Source organism: Manis javanica, chromosome 7, assembly GCF_040802235.1.
Source record: "Manis javanica isolate MJ-LG chromosome 7, MJ_LKY, whole genome shotgun sequence".
In the NCBI taxonomy this organism is placed as follows: Eukaryota; Metazoa; Chordata; class Mammalia; order Pholidota; family Manidae; genus Manis; species Manis javanica.
Window position 1 is genome coordinate 78,175,762 of NC_133162.1, and position 20,401 is coordinate 78,196,162.

The 20,401-nt window shown below is 44.9% G+C and overlaps 1 protein-coding gene across 5 annotated transcripts in view; it reads left to right on the forward strand.

Annotated features, from left to right (window-relative positions):
- MARCHF8 (membrane associated ring-CH-type finger 8) overlaps nucleotides 1–19,897 on the forward strand; it is a 190,355-nt gene extending 170,458 nt beyond the window's left edge. For 4 of the 5 annotated variants that reach the window (XM_036999335.2, XM_036999337.2, XM_073241198.1 and 1 more), the window contains 4 exons: nucleotides 11,224–11,303; nucleotides 13,786–13,966; nucleotides 15,894–16,041; nucleotides 16,454–19,897. In XM_036999335.2, the coding sequence (XP_036855230.1) occupies nucleotides 11,224–11,303; nucleotides 13,786–13,966; nucleotides 15,894–16,041; nucleotides 16,454–16,758 (714 nt within the window). In that variant the 3' untranslated portion in view covers nucleotides 16,759–19,897. Of the gene's footprint in view, nucleotides 1–11,223; nucleotides 11,304–11,543; nucleotides 12,390–13,785; nucleotides 13,967–15,893; nucleotides 16,042–16,453 lie in introns of all 5 variants that reach the window. The other variant, XM_036999338.2, reaches the window with a different exon arrangement.
- The last annotated feature ends 504 nt before the right edge of the window (nucleotides 19,898–20,401 follow it).

Here is a 20,401-nt window from a genome sequence, read left to right on the forward strand (position 1 = left end):
TTTGAATGTAGCTCCCCTTGCAGCCCTGCCCTGCCCTTTGCCTTGCTCAGGAGTCTCTATCATGTGAGCCAGCAGAGCCGTCCTAAAGGAGTGTTCCCCAGATGTGAGCCATCTACACATGACCCTCACACCATGCAAGGTGCTGCTGTTTGCTTAATCATTTTCTTTAAACCAACTCACTATACTAACTAAGCAAATTTATTTGCAGTGAAAATCTTACGTCATTGAATAGTATCTGAAAGCACATTTTTGGCTTGCTATTTTTCTGATGTGAAATTAAAATATAACAATGTTTTTCAGTGTGCCACCTGAACTCCTTTTCTGTTACCCGCCACTGCTCCTGATTCAGCCCTTTGTGAACTAGTGCTTTGACAGACAAGGGGGTTTGGGAGACTGTGGTAGAAAGTAGGGAGCAGGGTGGAGGTGGTGTCTCTGCTGTAGGACTGTGATGTGCAGCCTCAGGCTGTCAGTGGGCCATCACTCCTGAGGCAGTTTGGAGCCTGGGATGGTAAGGGAATGCAAAGGGGTACTCAGCATGGCCTCAGGTTGGACTCAGTTGATCGCAGAAGCTGCTTGGGAAGTGGTGTGACTGCCAATCCAGCCGTGTAGTACCAGCACTGCCCCCTACCTTCAGGCTGTCTCATTGCTCAGCTCAAGGCACCCTCATTTGTAATGCAGACAAGGAGGCCCAGTACAGTGTTTATGAGGATTGCATGGATTCACTTTGTCCTCTTACTTGTGTGCCAGACATTGTGCTTTGAATGCTGAACCAAACCGAGAAGAGGAGTTAGTAAACCTCCTTAAAAAATAAAAATAAAAAAAAACTGCAGCCAGAGAGAATTATCATGAAGGTAAAAGACAAGTGCCTGAGGTAGAGAATTATAAGGAGCTGAAGTTTAGAAGGGCTGCTGGGAAGGTGTGGGTGAGGGGGATCAGATACTTAAAGCAGGATGTAAATGGTGAAAAGGAGGTGGTCAGGATGGGGTTAAATTGCAGTAGAAAAATGGTTCCTCACTTCTTTGGGAAATGCAGCACTTTGGGTAGAGATGCAAGGCAGATATTTGCAGCTAGATATACATCATGAAGCCTGGAGTGTGGGTACTCTCCTCCCTGCAGCCAGCAGGCTTATTGGGCTCTGGCAGTTGCTGAAGGCTGGTACCTGGTAGAATATTTTAGAGCTCTTTGTAATTTTATTCAGATGTCACGAATATGTGGAGTGTGCCTCTTGTTATCAGATGTTCCTGAGTAGAAGTCAAACTGGACATGTTTAAGGAGCACTTAAGATTATTACTGTTGTATACATTGGGCAAGCAAATCCCAATTTAAGCATTGACTCTTCTAGCTCTCTTGAATATTTTCTAGTTATTATTGCCATAGATAGGAATGAGATACAGCACAATTTCATATGTCACATGTAAGTACAGCCTTAGGAGGGAGGCTTGCTGGCCACACACTTTGTCAAGACCAGGGTCGGCTTCTCTGTTTCTAAATACAGAGTTGATCAGCGACAGACTTAGGTGATCAGACTTCTAGGCCAACTATATGACAAAATGTGTCTTTCTTAATTTATACTGAAGAAAACAACTATCTCAAAGTCAAGATACTTATTTCCATGCAACAGAAACAAGGGGAATAAGTTGGAGGAGTTGAATGGCATCAAGTAGTGACACTGGCCTGCTTCATGTGTCTCACCAATACCGTGTAGCCTCCCTCTGATCCTGATGGAGCTCCATGGCTGATGTTTTACTACTTCACTCCCCTTTTGTAAAGTTTTTTTTTTTTGGTATCATTAATGTACAATTACATGAGCAACATTATAGTTACTAGACTCTCCCTATTGTCAAATCCCCACCACATACCCCATTACAGTCACTGTCCATCAGCGTAGCAAGATGCTATAGAATCACTACTTGTCTTCTCTATGTTGTACTGCCTTCCCCATGTCCTCCCACCTACATTATGTGTGCTAATCGTAATACCCTCTTTTCCCCCTTATCCCTCCCTTCCCACCCATCCTCCCCAGTCCCTTTCCCTTTGGTAACTGTTAGTCCATTCTTGGGTTTTGTGAGTCTGCTGCTGTTTTGTTCCTTCAGTTTTTCTTTGTTCTTATACTCCACAGATAAGTAGAATAATTTGATACTTGTCTTTCTCCACCTGGCTTATTTCAGTGAGCATAAAACCCTCTAGCTCCATCCATGTTGTTGCAAATGGTAGGATTTGTTTTCTTCTTATGGCTGAATTATATTCCATTTTGTATATGTAGCACGTCTTTATCCATTCATCTACTGATGGACACTTAGGTTGCTTCCATTTCTTGGCTATTGTAAATAATGCTGCGATAAACATAGGGGTGCATATGTCTTTTTCAAACTGGACTCCTGCATTCTTAGGGCAAATTCCTAAGAGTGCAATTCCTGGGTCAAATGGCATTTCTATTTTTAGTTTTTTGAGAAACCTCCATGCTGTTTTCCACGATGGTTGAACTAATTTACATTCCCACCAGCAAGGTAGGAGGGTTCCCTTTTCTCAGCATCCTCACCAACATTTGTTGTTGTTTGTCTTTTGGATGGTGGCCATCCTAACTGGTGTGAGATGATATCTCATTGTGGTTTTAATTTGAATTTCTCTGATGTCTGGCGATGTGGAGCATCTTTTCATGTGCCTGTTGGCCATCTCAATTTCTTCCTCTTTTGTAAAGTTTGATTGTATTTTTGTATATTTATTTCTTCTGACTGGTTACAGTTTAGTTTTGGTGAATGCTTTAGACAAGCAATTTTTAAAATTTAGTTCTGAGTCTTGGAGTCAAGGGAAGGAAGGTTAAAATCAGTTTCATAATAATACTAATAATATTAAGCAATACTAATACATTATTTATTTGCATTTTTCACTCATTTTCTTAGGCATGTCAGGTGGAGTTTCCAGGGGTAAGTGGCTTGGGGGATGGATACTAATGGAATAGATGATGATGGTCTTGAGTTTTAAAATTTTCTGACATAGTAAAGATTGATCAGTGTAGCCCACATAAACACAAGCTCTTTGGGGACCTCAATAACTTTTAGAGTGTAAAGGGGTCCTGAGACCAGCAAGTTTGAGAACCTGTGTTTTAGACAGAGGTTAATAGAGACAGTCACTCCAGAGTGTATTGGTTTTATTCATTCAACAAATGCTCATCGAACATCTGCTGTGAGCCAGGCTCTATGCTAAGGCTCAGTAGCAGCAGCTGGTAAGTTAGCATTCTGTTCTGGCAACATCTTTTTATAAACTTTGATAAGTGCTCTGAAAGAAATGAACAGGATAGAAGGACAGCGAAAAATAGGGATGAAAAGCCCTTTGTAAGGAGGAAGCTGAGGAGGGACCAGTCTGCTGGAGAGGGTATGGGAGCATCCCTGGGAGGAGCGAGAGGGGTTAGGACTGCTGGGTGACCAAAACTGCCTGGCAGAGCAGAGGAGCAGGCTGGGCCCAGACATTAGGGCCAGTGAAGGAATTTCAAGTAGGTCTCTGAATATTCTTTTAGACTATGGGGTAGGGGGTGTATGTGCTCAAAAAGATTACTGACTTCCTTTGTCACCTAACTCATTTGGCTTTAGAAAGAGAGCCTTAACATTAAGTTTGGGGTCATCTTTCTTCTCTCTTGTGATCCTGTCACATTTCCAGGGCTCTAGGTTCATCTGCCAGGTAGGTAGACTGGGCAGAAACTCTTTTCATCCTGAGTGAGGGGACAGTGGTAACCTCAGTTGGAGTGAGGGCCTTTGGCAGCAGAGATAAAACTGCAGGTTTACTCCGCAGATCGGGAAGCAGCAGTAGTCCATATGGAAGCTGTGCTTCATGGGGAGCCATTCCTGGGGTAGTGTGTTGCATTTCTGCAGCTCTGATTTTAATTGATCCTTGCAGCAGCCTTGTGGATTGCTGACCTAATTATAAGATTAAACTCCTGCTCCAAGAGGTAAGCCATCAGGAGGTGGCGTGTCCAGTAGAATGGCCCTAGAGAACTTGGGAGGCAATAGCCAGAGCACTATTGCCACTGCTCCAGACTCTCCTCAAAGGAGAATTGTTGGAAATAAAAGTATAGTTTGATTATACTTGAAAAGTTAGATATTTAAAGGAAGGCTATAGGAGACGGTCCTTCTGAATAGTAAGTCACTCAGAAACCCAGCCCTTTCATCATGTTATTTCTGGTGATTTTTGATCTTTATATGGTTATATTGTAGTCTCTGGGAATGTGAGGCCATCTTTGCTCAGAAATCATTACCTTCAATGTAATGTATTGAAAACAAGTTACATTTGCAAGATTCGCAACAGTAGCTTAAAAACCTGCTTTAGAAGATGAGCCGTGAGCAAGTCCCTTCAACTGTTTCTCTGACTCTAGCAGTGCTAAGTATATGCCCCTCCTCCTGCTGAGGATGTTTAACTATTCAGACAATTCTAACTCCCTCTAAAAGGCCACCAAAGAAAAGAATTCAGTGTTAGAGCTACTTGCTAGGCAGTTCTGAGTGTCATTTATAATAGAAATCATTTTAGAATTCAGTAGTTTTTATTGCACACCCTCCTCCATGAATCCCTACATTGTACATATTCCATACTTACTTTTTTTAATGGTCAGTTTTAATTAATTGCCATTGTGAAAGCTCGTTCTTGGCACAGCCCTTCATGAGTGTCAACATGTATTTAGCAGAGAAGCCACAAAACTGGCTTCTTCTGCTTTAATTGTAGCTCATTTTTGAAGTTGAATACAACTGAGTGTTTATTTATAGAAATGAGAATCTCTCATAAGGAAGTGTTTGTTTTCACAGAGTAACTTCTGTGCTACACAGGAAGTTTGTTGAAATGCAGTCTCAGTGTGTATATTGCAGTGTCTAAAAACCAATTGAGACTTTATTTGGCTTTTTTAAATGAAGTCAGGCCTACTGAGCTGGCAGTAGGAGCAGATTAATATCTCTTGGTTTGGGAGTAGGAGGGCAGTAGCATTTAGTAACCTCCTGAGCAGGAAGTAAATGTAAGCTGGTCTGGTGAGCAGATTTCTAAGATGGCCCCCTAAAGATGTACCCACCTAATGCCCAGAACCTGTGAATATGCTGAGACTTCACTCCCATGACCATATCATGGTGTATGAATGGAATGACATCAGCTCCTAAAATCAGAGCTTTCTGTGGCTGGTGGCAGAAGAGGATGTCAGAGACTGGAAGAGAGAGTGGGCTTGAAGATGGGAGGGATTGATGGGGAATGCAGGCAGCCCCTGGTTGACAGCCTGTAAGGAATTACACTCTACCCACAGCCTGAAGGAACATGGAAGTGTAATCTTTCCTCAGAGTCTCCAGAAAGGAGAGAGGCCCTGAGCAGAGGCCTGTCACACTGTGTGTCAGATGATAAATCTGTGTATTTTTAAGCCACTGAATCTGTGGTGATTTGTTACACAGCAATAGAAATCTAATACAGGTGGCAAATTACTGTCTTTGTAGAGGAAAGACCTTTCATCTTGGGAGCTATCAGAACCCTTCACTTCTGAAATCTCTATGCTAACAATGTTAGCTGTCCTTTACTTACTTTGATATTTTTTAAATTTTCTTTGTAGAAATATAGTGGTATAATTGACTTTTAAATTATTTGACCATAATTCTTCATAAAAAATCGTTTTACATTGAAACTCCATTCACTCACATGCACGACTGAGAGAAAAAAATCCCCTAAAAGTTTCAATCATTATGGTGTCAGATGTGCTGACATCTTCTATTTTATTTCATTTTTTAAAAAAGGTCATGGCACATTAGATAGATTTCTTTACCAGTTTTCCCAGAGTTGGAAAATTGTTACAGTTGGTTGTGCTTCTGTAGTTTTATTTTACTTCTTAAACTTGACTCATATGCTATTTTAAAAATGAGTTTGTGTTTAAGATGTACCCATTCCTGGTAAAAGTGGTATAATGGTTGGGAAGGGTCTCCATGAAAAGTCAGGATTCTTGGTCTCCTTCCACATGTAAGAGGAAACCAGTATTAGGAGCTTTGGAGGCATGTACCCTTTGATGGTAAGTAGTGTGTGCATGCTAGCACACATGGCATGGTGTCCCTTCAGCATGTTCCCTCCCTTGTACCCAGTACTAGGCATTCCCTTCTTTTAAGGACTGCCTGGCCTTCTTTCTCTCAGTGTACCAGCATTGACTCAGTCAACTCCAGGCCCATGGGCACTGAGGTTATGCCAGCCCTTTGCTCCCACAAAGTACCATACAAACTTCTTTGAGCATGTGTGTGATGATGAATTCCTAGAAGAAGAATTGCTAGGACAAAGTGTATGTGCATTTGTCTTTTTAGGTCATTGCTAGATTCCCATCTTATGGAGGTTTACCAGCTTGCTTTTCCCTTAGCAATGTATTAGCATGCCTGTTTTCCCACTCTGCTGCCAACACAGGTATTATGTGATTAAAAAATGTGTTTTTCGAATATTCATATTTGACCTGATAGTTTATAGTTCATAATGAGTGATCAAAACCGAAAGTTTTTGTGATGACTGCCCTTGTACTGTTCACCATGTAAGAACTTATTCACTATGCAAGAATTTGTTCACCATGTAAGAACTTGTTCGTTATGCTTCAGAAGATTGGAGACTGATGAGAATTAAGCTGGGGGTGCATTAATGATTGTGCATTGAGCATTGACTCCCCTATACAGAATTTTATTGTTGTTAACAACCATTTGATCAATAAATATGAAAAAAAATAGTTTATAAATCCATTTATTTATATATGAAAAAAACGTGTTTTTTTTTTTTGGTTAATGAAGTTATATCTCATTGTAGGTTCAATTTGTGTTTCTCATTGCGAGAGAGGCTAAGTGTCTTCTCATGTTTTAAGAACCACCTGTACTTCCTTTTCCATTTTTTCTATTAAATCATTGATTTGATGATATGTTATAATTTGAGGTCTTTGTAAACATGAGCCCTGCTTGCCTCTTACCCTCCTTATCCAGTCCTTTAAATAACTCCTGGCTTAAAAGCAAATGAACCCAACCAGACCATTTCTTGTGACCCTACACCTGTTGATGGGAGAATTCACTTTTTTGGGGGATCTGAGATGTTTATTGAGTAGCTTTGCTGGTAAAAGAAAGAAAGTCCCAGTGGGGCTTTGCATAAGAGGAGAAGGAGATGGCAGAGAGGAAGGATGGGAAGGTACCTGGTGAAAGGAGCAAGGGAAGGAAGAAAAGCGAAAGGAGAGCCGGGGGGAGGTCGGCCGATGTCCTGCAGTGGGACAGACCCTCTGGTATAAAACTGGAAGTTCCTCTTCGGGACTGAGAAACAACCTTGGTGAGTCTGTTATGATAACCCTTTCATGGCACTAAGTTCTCTCAACAGGCAACAGAGGAAGGGGTAATGCCACCTTCTACCAAGGATATGTGGAAAGTTTTGTTTCCTTATACATTGTTTGCAGCCTTGATAAAATAATTTAAGACAGTGAGTCTGATAGGAAAGGCAACCACTAAGTGATTTGAGTACAGCAAACAAATTGTCAAAGCATTTGTCATTCCTAAGAAATAAAGCCAACTGGGAGTTAGGGCTAGACAGAATCCAGGAGTTTGTTTTGGTATAATTGATTACAACATCTTAAGAGGGGACTTTCATGAAAATTTTTTTGTAGTGAGATTGTTTTACATTCCTTTTCCTGACTGGAAATTTGTTTTTTGTTTGAGAATCTACAAAGAACTTCAGGAACAAAGGACTTAAATTTTCTCAACATATTTGAATTTTTTCTTAAGAACATTTACACCTTTTTATCGGTAACAGTGCTGTGTGGTCTGATCCTTGTGGAGGAGAGAGAGTGTTCTCCAGAGTGTGGTGTGGCACAGATTCTCCTGGTCCCTTGAGGCTAGCACTGCCCTGCAGCCTCCCACATGCCACCCTGCCTGCTGCTCTCAGGAGGAGCAAGAAAGCTGCCCAGTGCCCTAAGCCTTTGGGGGAACTGGGCCCCTTGACTTCCCTAGCTGGACCCTGGAATCACACTCGAAGCTGTTGGTGTCATTTTGTCATTGTTTATCAGGCCAGTTTTTTAAATCCTTGTTGGTAGGTTGGCAGATCTTACTCTCCTGATGCCAGCAACAAGTTAAGCTCTCTAAGATTGCTGGCGCTCTGCTTTGGCAATCATTCAGCATGTGGACTGGCTCTGAGCGTGCTGTGCTCCTCTGCTGCTGGTGACAGTAGCCTCTTGCGGGAGCTGTGGTGGCCCTGCAAGTCCTGCTTGTTTTCCCACTCATGCTGGGAGTCAGCCAGGATCAGGCATTTGCTGGTTTGAATTTATGTAAAACAAAAGTAAGTACTTTAAAAAAATTCTCTAGAGACCTCATGATCTAATTGGAAGAGAGACTTTTTCTCTGTCACTTGGAGGCTTGTTGAGGCTTGGATATTACCTGCCTAGAGTGTCTCATGATGTTTTTTGTGGGACTGGAGAGAATGAAATAGGGCCAGGGACTTAGGTAGAGGATGCTGAGACTACTCCTGTTTCCAAAATAAACAAGAGAGCAGATCTTGGAACTGCTGCCACCATCTTGCAGGCTGGGGGCTCTGCTGCAAGTACAGGCTGGGCTGTGCGTGAACTCCCAGGACACACCTGAGATGGCAAATCCATGGGGAGTGAGCACAGTTCCTGGCTGCTTCCTCAAGGCAGGCTTTGTTCTGCTCTGAGGCTCTTACCTCCTACCTCCCGGCACTCTCCTCATCACCAGCTTGTGATAATGGGATCTTTACCCCAGACTTCCCTTTTTGATAGGGATTACTTAAGTTCAGAACAAGAGCCAGAGGCCATTTTCCCTTGATTTCAGCTTCCCCTGGTTCTCAGGATCCTGACGGTGGGAGGGCTTCATTCTCCAAATCAGACCCCACTTTATCCTCACAGTATTTGCCTTGCCTTCTGAATGCAGGACATTATATGTGGTTTCAAGTAGATCATGTCCTTACAAAGGTAACAGGGAGAGAGATACCTAGGTAATTCCCTCTGTCTTCTGGGTGAGTGGTGCTGTCTTCCATCCTTCATGTGGGGAGGGACTTCCTTCTGTACCTCAAGTCTGGGCAACTAGACTTGACCCAGCAGCAGAGGAAGGAGAGCTGATCCCAGAGCAGTGAGAGGACAAGGATGTGCGTATGATTGGACATTCTTGTCCTCCCTTCATCCAGGGTCCACTTGGGGAGGCATGGTGACGACTCTCACGTCTCTGCAGTATACCACAACCAGTCTGTGGCCTTTATGACTCATTTCTAGCCTTACCTACAGAAGCTGAACAGAGCTGGTCACCTGAGCAGCAAAACAAGGGAACAAGAAGTTCGAGAAGGCTTTCTGTCTCAGAATGGGGTTAGGACTGAATATCAGAGAACAGGCAGGTTGTAGGAGTTTGGGTCCTCAGTGTGCATCTGCACAGTGATTATGAGGAGAAGCTCCACATGCTCACCTCCAGCTGACACAGAGCCCCTGCCTGTTCTCTGGCAGGCCTGGGCCAGAGGGGCTCCCAGGGTGAGCCTGTGATGGCTGCCCAGGAGGAGAGTGCAGGGGAAAGCGGAGGGGTGGCTCATGAAGTGGGAATGCAGCAGCTTCATGTCCAGATGGATACCTAGACCTCTCCCCTCATTTTGTTCTAGGAACAATTGTGACTAAGTAGTGATAAATTAAATTTTAGATTCTTAAGAACTTTAACCAGTAATGCTTTCAAAGAAAATATACCTAATGTTCATATGCATATTCAGTTAGAAAATAAATGTGGATTCTTTGGTGACCCAGAATATCTGCTAATTGAGTAATGCTTACACTTTATGTAAATGATGCATACTTCACTAGATGATAGTATGTTGCTTCTTGGATCAAGTTTCTTTAAGTTGATTTGGATTTAAAATGATACTTAATCTCCAGGCTGGGGAGCAGGAATAGTGGTCCAAAGACAACGTCGATCAGAGTACTGGTCCTGGCTGTCTCCAGGCTGGTGCGTTTGCTGGAAAAGGTGGACAGGGAGAGCTTCTGGACAGAGAATCTGCCTGTCTTGGTAGCTGATCCCTATCAGGGATCCTTTAGCTGGAGTGCCAGGATAAGCATACGCCCCTGGGGATGAAACTTAGCTGGAGTGGGGGCTAGGCCTCAGCTGGGGAATTGTGGGCCTGAGTGGGGCTACCCCAAAACAAGAAGCCAGGGCTAAGGGCTCTTGATTGGGCTTGGGGGAGATCTAGAGGTGATGTGCATTTGCTCTTGATAATAGACGCATAGAGCTGTTTGATATGGCTGTTCTCGTTTCATGGAGTAGGTGCTCACCCAGGGTAACTGTCCTAAGGAGTGAGGAACACATTTCTGTGGATACATGTGGTGCTGTGAGGGCCATGGAAACCCAGGAATCTGAGTTTTGAGCCCTAGCCAAGGCCCCACAGAAGCCGCAGGCCCCTCTAACGGTGGTTTTGCATTCTCAGCTCAGCTCCACTTCCTTTCCTATTTCTCTCTTTCTACTTTTCACTGTGCATGGTCCTCACCATCCTAGATCTTTTCTCAAATTTTGGCTTCTACTTGACCCCTCAGAGGCCCTGCTCTTGCTCACGACCTCTTGCTCACGACCTCTTGCTACATGTTCCTTCAAACTGAAATTTTCTCAGTGATTTTTCGTAAGTCACAATCCCAAGATTAAAACCCTTGGGTGCATTCTGGGCTCAGCCTGCTCCTGGGGCCCAGGTTGAGCTGTGGATTGGTGGCCCTGTGGCCAGGTAGTCCTCCAAGAGATCAATCAGGGTAGCAGGGTTTTGTGGACCATCCCTGAGGTTGTAAATAGGAGAGAGCTCTCACATCCTACCAGCCTCTGTTAGGAACTGGGAACTAAGTTAAGGAGTGTGGGGTGCAGGGAGCTGTGGATGTATAGGATGGCAGGGATGGTACCACACATTTCTTTAGTATTTGCGTATACCTTATAGTACTTGGTTTCCTGACTTATGTATGAGCTAATTAAATGTAGGTGCTTAGGAAATAAATGACCACTGAATCTGCAGGAGATTGGTGCTGCTCTTCCAGAGTCTCGGATATTTCTTGGCTATACTTTCACTCACATATAAGAAGAAAGGCGTGCTGTTTGATTTGTTTCGCCTCAGCTTGTAGGGACTTCATAACATTATTCACTGAGCAGTAGGACATAGCAGACATTCTTATACTGCCATTCAAAAAGAGGTGGTGTTCATATCCCCTTGGCTCTTCCCTGGACACTGACTGGAGGTGTGTCATTGCAGGCCGGGGGTCCTCCGTTGGCATCGGCTCCAGTGTCCTTCTCTCGCACTTCTGTCACGCCATCCAATCAGGACATCTGCAGGTAACACTCTGCCCCAGATGCTGCAGTGGTTCATGTGCATCCTGGAAATAAGTGTCAGTGTCTGTAGGTTCTTGATTTTCCATTTGCTTAGGCAGTATGCCTTTGCTCTAAACAGTTGGCCCAGTTTCATGTTTGCTCACCAAGTTACCACACGAGTCTCGTTTTTTCACTTTGATGTCTGTTCTCTTCTAAACCTGTTTTTACTTTCTGTGCTTTTATTCCACTGTTCTCTGCATGCAGTTCCAGTGCAGTGTTTTCTGAGTGTTGTCACCACAGTCCCGTGCAGTCTGCTGTTGTCTTGAAAGCTCCTCAGTGCCAGAGCTCTCTGACACAAGGGCTCACTGTGACAGTTATATGTAAAGACATATTGCAGGCATCAAAGAGCAATTCCTGTGCCTCAGAATGGGTCCAGGCCTTGAAGCCTGCTAAGAATACCAAAGCCAGAAGAACACTAAAGTTCTCAAAATCCTTAAATGATGTGGGTGAGAAGGACCAGCATACTTTGGAAAATTTTGACTTTGTGGAAAGAACTTGCTCTGAAGGGAAGTTAATACTCTCTCAAGATCCATGTCTCAGAATTAGTAGGTTCCATCATAAAGAAAAAAGAACACTGAATCACAAGCCTTTTGGCAGTTCCAAACATTCTTGTATTTCATCTCTTTCTGTCAACCATTCAACTGCCTCAGAGGTGGAAGCTGGCAAGGGGGACATGCACATCCCTCTTCTGGAAGAAAAAGCAGATGGCGAGACCATGTCCAGAAGCCGGCGACTGCTCCAGTACCTGTTCTCGCTCTCGCATGGCTCCAGTGCCAGCAGCCTGCACAGGTTCCACGAGGTGGAGAGCTATGCTGCCCACCTGCGCACCACCAAGGCCTCCAGCGGGCTGGCAGGGAGCACAGGCTTCTGCTCCGATGAGATGGGAGACGACGATGTCTTTGAGGATGACTTATCTGCAAAATTGAAGAGCAAGGTCCTGCGGGCACCCCTCTGCTCAATGGAGAAGGACAGTGACCTGGACTGTCCTTCTCCCCTCTCTGAAAAATGCCCCCCCATTTCCCCTGTGTCCACATCAGGGGATGCCTGCAGGTTGGTTTGCCAAGAACCACCATTCCAGCATTCTCTGCTCCCCACACCTCATCTTGCTTTAATATGTGAAGTTTCAGGAAAATGAAGTAATGGGCAGTTGTAGACAATTGTGGGTTAATAATTTTCTCCAGAAAGTAGAATATTGATATCATTTGAAAAACCAATCTTTATGACGTGGGTCCCAAGATAGTTTCACAAATGATAAAAGAGGAAGAAGCTACACATATTAAAGGCCAATCTGATGCTTCTCAACTAAAAATAAGTAGACTTTGCATAAAGAAATGGAAAAAAAAGAAAATAGTGTCTCCAGTGTTCTGGCTTTTAAGCATCGGCTGCCCCTCCCAGCATCATTTTTACCTGTTGCTCCACCTGCAGTAGGATGTGTGTGGGGAGAGGCTGTTCTTTAGCAGCTCCTTCCTTCCTTCTTTCTGACCTGGGTGCAGCTATTTCTGCCCAGGTTCCCTCCTTTCTCTTCCTCTGTGCTGCATCTTTGTCTGGTCTCCAAAATCTTTCAGAAGTCACTTTTTGTCACCTCTCACACCTCCCCCATTCCAGCCTCTCCCCAGTCGCCCCTTTTCAGGGCCAGCTGTTACCTCTTTAACAATTGGCTCAGAAAACCTCTCTCACAGATGCAAATGGCTGAGAGCCTGGCCAAGGCCAGAGCCCAGCCCCTTTTGGGCCAGGTGTCCCTGTCTGCCGTCCAGCTGCTGGGAAAGACCCTTCTGTTTCTCAAAAGTCTGTTAAGTTCCTTGAGGTTAGTAGCCACATCCTATTGCATGTACCCTTAGAAATAATGAATGAGTTCAAATGCTTACTTACAGATGTGAGTGGTACTGAGAAAACAAATGAAATTGCAGCCCCTTATAAATGGATGTTTTAGGTCCGGGAGAGGTACTGTGACTTCTCTGAGGACAGAAATTTGTAGTTGTGGTTGTGTGAAGGTGAAGTCAATGATTATAGCTATAAAGCAAATTTCATCATCTTTTTTAAGTCACTGTAATTTTAGAAGGTAAAGTGCTGGCTTTGTTTTACACAGAAATTTTTCCTATAATTATTTTTACATCTTATGTTCTGAAAGATGCTTCCATGTTGCCTTAAGTTCACCTTTCAGTCAAGTTTTTAGTCTTACCAAAAATGGCTGCTTTGTCATTTCTTGTATCATTGTTCCCTCTCTGATGCCAAATGCCATCCAGACTTTCCATGTTGGTGCGGTAAGCTAGACACTTTTAGTTTGTAGTAATCATTCTCATTTGTGTTTGTATGTTTTTGTGCTTGTAATCATTTCTGTGATGTTTGTTTCTGAAAGTTTTCTTTGGGGGGATTGACCTTCCATTGAAGCGTCATCTTCCCTGTCGTGTGGCCCTCCTCCTAAAGACTGGCTTTCCTTCTGCTACAGGATCTGTCACTGTGAAGGGGATGATGAGAGCCCTCTGATCACCCCCTGCCACTGCACAGGGAGCCTCCACTTCGTGCACCAGGCCTGCCTGCAACAGTGGATCAAGAGCTCTGACACGCGCTGCTGCGAACTCTGCAAGTACGAGTTCATCATGGAGACCAAGCTAAAGCCTTTGAGAAAAGTATGTGTCAGGCCCCCTCGGAAGGGCCTCAACCTCGTGAAACGAGTACCCCTGGAGGAGTTAGCACCTTGGCCTGGAGAAAGCCATAGCTTGGTTGTGTTCATTTCTTTCATTGGGGCTGCGATACATTAGTGTTGTAGAGATCATTGTCTCAGCTTCTGATTTCCCAATCCTACCCCTCAGGAGGAAGCTCTTTCTAGCCATTCAGTCATAATGTTTTCTTTTTCCTTCAAAGCAAGACTGCTTGCTTGTCTGTCAGTCATTTGGCCTTGACCACAGACTGTTTTGTGACATCTTAGCATTTAACTTTATATGTATTGTCTTGTCTCTGATTAGGGCAGTATATTAGACATTATTATCTGTCCCCAGCACAGAGCACAGTGTAACATAGCAAATTTATTGGTATGTATAAGTATTTGCTGGTTGGGAGGGTGGAGGTGGATGGGAGATAAAAGGAACCACTGGTCTTATGAGAAACACAACTCCTGTCAGGCCCCATCTGAGAGAGCCTCGTGTGGTGCTCACCTCCTGTGTAAACACTGACTGTTCAATGTGGTTTTTTTTGTGCTCAGCACATAAGGTTTTGTTTGGAAGAATAAAAGCCTTGTTCCTATTTCAAAAGTTCAATATGTAAGTTGCAAGGATAATCCAGCAGGCAAACACCAGCAAGTGCCAGTGCCAGTGAAGTGCTGAATTAAATGGTGGCAGAGCATATGCGACATCCAAAGAAGGGAGTACTCACTGTAGGCTAGAGCCCGGGCCAGGCAGTGTGGCGGTAGCATCACAGAATGTTTGGATGTTGAAGCAGCTCTTGAAGGATCAGTAGGATTGGAGGTAAAGTGGAAGGAGTTCAGAGAGGTCCGATGTCTGTGGAGAAGAAGGGCATACACCAAAAAGGTGAAAGGGAGCATTTCAGGGAAGTGTGAAAGGCTTAACTGAGTGTGTCTTAGGAGACAGTGGGAAATGAGGGAGCTGGGGACCATTTTAGGAAGGAAGCCAAATGAAGCTGCTGTAGAAAACACAGCAGGAAGCAGCCCAGATGTTAGAGAAGACACATGCAAACCGTGAAACAGTGTTTTGCCTCATAAAAGCCTTTTAATTTCTTGGGTACCTATTCTGTGCTGGTCTCCCAAGTGAGTCTAACGGCACTTTAACCAATATAGATAATCCATAAGGCTCTCCTTTGAGTTTATCCTATGTAGAACTATCTGGAAAGGGCAGGCAGAGAATATGCAGAGTGTTTACACTTTGTTCTTTTTCTCTACCTTTATGTGTTTTCTTCTGAATTGGAAGCCAGTAAATGAAAAAGAAAATTGGCTATTTGGAGTAAATTAATGAGCTCCTAAAGGAGATGGGACTGGCAGAGACTGCTTGTACCTGGAGCTCTTAGCACCGATTTCGAGCTGTTGCTGCCAAAGTAGCAGAGGACCAAAGAGTGAGCGCCTTCTGCCATCACCTTCACAATGCAGTATGACCTATCCGCTAGTGTGTTATGGCATCATCAGCCCTCTTCTACCCCTCGCCCATGCCAGTCAGCAAGTCAGGGAGATTTGGAATGTGCCACCTGGGTCTCAGGCCAGCATGCTGTTTTCATCAGGACTGAAACCACAGACTCCTTTATTGAGCCATTTGATGTCTGCTTGCAAGAATAAGCAGACAGGGGGATTGCTGGTGGTGATTCATAGCTCATCTCTTTCCCAGCTTCTTTTCATTGCATAGGAAGTTGGCTGTCAGCAGAATCCCAGTGCTTGGTACTTGGGTGAAGCCAAGTGGTTTAAAGAGAATGACTTGGAGCATTTGGGAGATTCATCTAGGTGGGAAAAGGGGAGGAGAGGAAAGCCAGTCTTCCCCATCTGCAGTGCTCTCACTGTTGTGGCCCTTTTGGGCTTTAAGCTTGCTCTTTATGCTCTGTGTGTTGTCTTTCCAGTGGGAGAAGCTGCAGATGACAGCCAGCGAGCGCAGGAAGATCATGTGCTCAGTGACGTTCCACGTCATTGCCATCACTTGTGTGGTCTGGTCCTTGTACGTGCTCATCGACCGCACTGCAGAGGAGATCAAGCAGGGACAGGCAACAGGTACGTGCTTAGAACAAAAGGCTAGCGCAGCACAGAGGTCCTGGAAAGCACACTGGGGTCTTAGGACTGGAGCATTATTCCAGGTTGATTTTCAGGTCAGACTTCAAATGTCTGGGCTTCTGGAGGGGGCATCAGTCATGAGGCACTGAGCATCCTTTTTGGATATTTCTCTTGCTGTGGTAGTATTTAAAACCCAGTCAGAAGAGACAAAATCAGAGGAGAATCTCCATGAGCTGCCTCCTGAAGAGCATGATAAAAGGGAGGGGACACCATCTTCCACTCCTCCTGTGACAAAGCAAGATTTGATGAGCTAAGAATCTACTGATTAGGGGAAGTTCATAAGTTGTGTTTTATCTACATTAGATCTTAAATAAGATCTGCTGAGAGGCTAACTGAATTTTTTCCCTTCCAGGTATCCTAGAGTGGCCCTTTTGGACTAAATTGGTGGTTGTGGCCATTGGCTTTACTGGTGGACTTCTTTTTATGTATGTTCAGTGCAAAGTGTACGTACAATTATGGAAGAGACTCAAGGCTTATAACAGAGTAATCTATGTTCAGAACTGTCCAGAAACAAGAAAAAAGAATATTTTTGAAAAATCTGCACTAACAGAGCCCAACTTTGAAAATAAAGATGGATTTGGAATCTGTCATTCCGACACAAACTCTTCTTGTTGCACAGAACCTGAAGACACTGGAGCAGAAATCATTCACGTCTGATTGTGTGGAGGGTGTAGTTTTCCTGGACATCCGTGAACAGCTGAAGGAAATTGTTTACTGCCAATTGTGTACCTTTTCTTAATGTCCTTTAAGAGCATAGCCTGGGCTGGTGACTGTTTTTAATGGCTTCTCTTTTTCTAAACCCTCCTTAGTGAATCTCTCAGAAAGCCCCGACATGCCCGTGCACAGCTGGGTTGCACTTCTACCAGCATGTCTGTGGGAGGGCAAGGTGGGAGACTCCACAACGGGTAGCTGGCTGGGTTCTGGCCCATGGTCCCAAGCAGAATGAGAGAATGAAGTGCCAAACCCGAGGGAAGAGCAGGAGCAGGGGAGCAGGGTGGCACGTGTGCCCCAAGGCACAGCTCTTCAGTTGGTGGCAGTCCCCACTCTCAAGGGGAGTGTTTGGGAACATCTTGCCACGTTCCCCTCCTCAGTAAGGGGGGCTCGGGGAGACGAGCTCCCTCTGCCAGTGCCACCATGGCCAGTTTCCCCAAGCAGGTGGGTTCTGGTGCTCTGGGCATGATGGCAAGTGATTCACTAAGCAAACAGCACTTTATAAAAAGAGAATCTTTATTTTGTAATATGTGTGTCCAGTGGGATTGACATTTAAAAGAACGTCTCATTTAGAAACCTTCCCTTCATGACCCTGATTATCTCTTTTATGTTGTAGTAGATCTAAAACCCTTTTGCCTTATATATTCTAAGAAACATGACATCTACTTTGTGTCCTTAAAAGGAACTTGTGACTATAAAATAGGACAAATAGGCCTGAGGCTTGTTTTTTATCACATTTCATGGGAATTAACAGATGCTATATGGCAATTTGAACATAATTCCTGTGGTTTCAAGCCTGTTTTATGATAATTCTGTATGTTGTAGGTCTGCTTCAGATATTTGTCAACACTGAAAAAGAAGGGTTTATGAGATCTAAAGGAAAGGAAGTAATTAGGACAAAACTCAATATTTTAAAACCATTCGCATACAGACAAACCTCTCCAGTTTGTGCTGGCTTCACATGTAGGGTACACAGTACTGCCCTGGCTCGGGTGTGACCCTGCAGGTGCTGCGGACTGCCTGCTGCTTTGGACAGCTTCTGCTCCTGGGAGGTTCTGTGGATTACTGCCCAGGCAGAGAGATGATGGGCTGGCTCTGGGCCAGGGGCCAGGAGTGAGCACCAAACTACCATGGGCCGCTGTGTCACTGCCCCCCAGCCACAGCCCCTGTGCATTTGTCGCCTTAACAAAGATGATCCTTTAGGGCCCTGGTCCAGCAACCAGTCTCTTTTGTCATCAGGGATTATCTCCATACCATTTTTCATAAACAAGACCAAAATCACTGCTATCAAATGGCCTTTGTCCCTTTGAAAAGTCTGCTTAAAATTATGTTTTCAAAAACCAGTTTCATTGTGCCAGGCAAGTAAGAATTAATTCCAGGAAAACAGGGCAGGAGGGTCTGCAGTGCAGCATTAGCACGTATGCCCAGAGACTTACTCTGCAGGCGACTGCATCTGCAGAGCCCCTCTGTGGGGTAAGCTGCCTGGGGGTCTCCACCCTCTGAACCTTAGGTTCCTCATGTGTCCTGTCAGAAAATGATGAAGCAAACACAAGATGATTCCTTTGCCTTTCAGTGTGGAAGTGCTATGGTTTGTTTTGAAAGCTGGGAGGAAGCTGAGATCTCTAAGCTCGGGGCAGGGGAAGGGGGGGGCATGTGCTAACAGGCTTTGCCCTGCTATCTCCTGCCACCCAGTCTGACTCAGCCTGGGGACACCAGGCAGCTATAAACTGTCCACTCAGGGGAGCTGAATCCAGGGTTGGCCCTGCGTGTGCCCTTTAGGAACTTCCCAGACAAGTCGCCTCATCCTCACCTCCTAATAGCAGATGAGTAATTAAGTGAAGACTGGAGTAGATTTTTAAGTGGGAATCTTTCCCCTCTACCCTGATGGAACCCCTTATGCTTAAAATTATGAGATTTCCTGTCAAAGAGGAAAGTGTGCTTGGGTGGGTATAGCCTCTGGGCAGCCCACCCACTGTGGCTGGCACCCACCCATGGCAAAGGTGCCCTTATGACAGCAACTGCGGTGTTGCTCCCATGCCTAACCAGATGTCATGTGAAGCTCTCTCACCTTTTCAGGAAGGCCTAGGACCATCTCCTCACCTTCAGTCAAGCTTCTAAAAGCCCTCTGCCTGTGGACAGTCTGTCCCACATCTTTCTTTCCTCCTTGGAGTGGCACGGATGCCCCCTGCCTTTCTCTTTTCTTGTAGGTTCTAGTTCAGCACCTCTGATCTCTTGGTCTCAGCTCTAATCTCTACCCTGTGGTGACTCGCAGTGAAGAGAGAAGCCCTGGCAGGGCTGTGCTGTGCTGCTATCTAGTGGCAGCAGTGGATCTGCACGTGGCCCCTTAGTCTGTCAGCTTGCCCTCGGGGTTCTTTTGCAGGGTATTCATTCCTATTTCCCCTCATTTTGCACCTGGCTTTGGTGAGAGGATGACACTTGGCTGAACCCTGTAGAAATGGGGATGAGCTTGTAGATCTCTCGGCCAGGCAAGGGAGAGAGGGAAGTGGCTTCAAGGATGTCGCCAGCTAGCCCTCTCTGGTTTAGCCTTTACATCCTCAAAAGTTACAGTACAACTCGAGAGCTTCTGACCTCAGCTTTGGATTTCATGCCTAAGTTTGAGAACTTCCTGGAGACTGTAAAAGGCCTCTTCTTTCTCCAGGCCTGCCACTGTCTCTTTCTTTTTTGCCTCAATCCGTTCTTTTCAATCTTACGGGTCTAGTTTCCAAACTGCTGGTGCGCCCTCCCTGCTGTGGCCGTGCAGGCCCCAGGCAGAGCATCAGGTAATGCCTGTATGCCACTGCTGCCTGGTGGGAGGCGGCAGGGCTGGAGGGGCACAGGGAGCAGCAGGTTAGAGGCCTACTATGCTGTGGATTTGGCCTGATACAGGACACTTTCCAAATACTTTCCCTTCTGGATCTGATTTGAAATATGCAGCTTCCATTTCTAGCCCAAGGAAAGACCAAAACGCAGGTAAATAAAAGCATTTATCTTTGTTTTGGAAGTAATTAAGTTGTGCAGTTTATCACCTATTTAGATGCAATGTTTATAGAGAGTTGATTGTTAATAAAAACCAAATTTACACTGGCATGTGTGGTGTCATTTCTAAAAGGCACTTCACATTTGACATTTTTTTGTGACTTAGAAAGTTTCTAGTTCTCTAAATGTCTAGTTCTGTATTCTTTTGTGTATGTTCACTTTCTCAGTATTACCACTTGAATAATTAATTCTCTGTTGGGGGGGTTGCATTATACACGGGGGGCGGGGGCTGTTTACTTGCAGCAATAAAGCGTTTCTTTAAAAAGGAAAGTGTTTTGCCATGCCAGTGTTTTCCTGCAAGGAGGTGGAGTCATTGGCAGGCACTCCAGTGGTCCTGCCCCCCTTTCCTGGCTCCTCTGGCTTGCATGTCAGCGAGGATGGCTCCCTCGACACTCGTGGTGGGGGGCAGGGTGGACTTGGGAGGTTGTGTGGGCCTGGGAGGGACACTGAGGCAGTTCACACAGCTGTGCTTGTTTCAAACATCCAGGCTGTCCTTGGACTCACTGCCTTGAGTCAGGAAATCAGACTCAAGCTCAGGGTGCACACAGCCTTC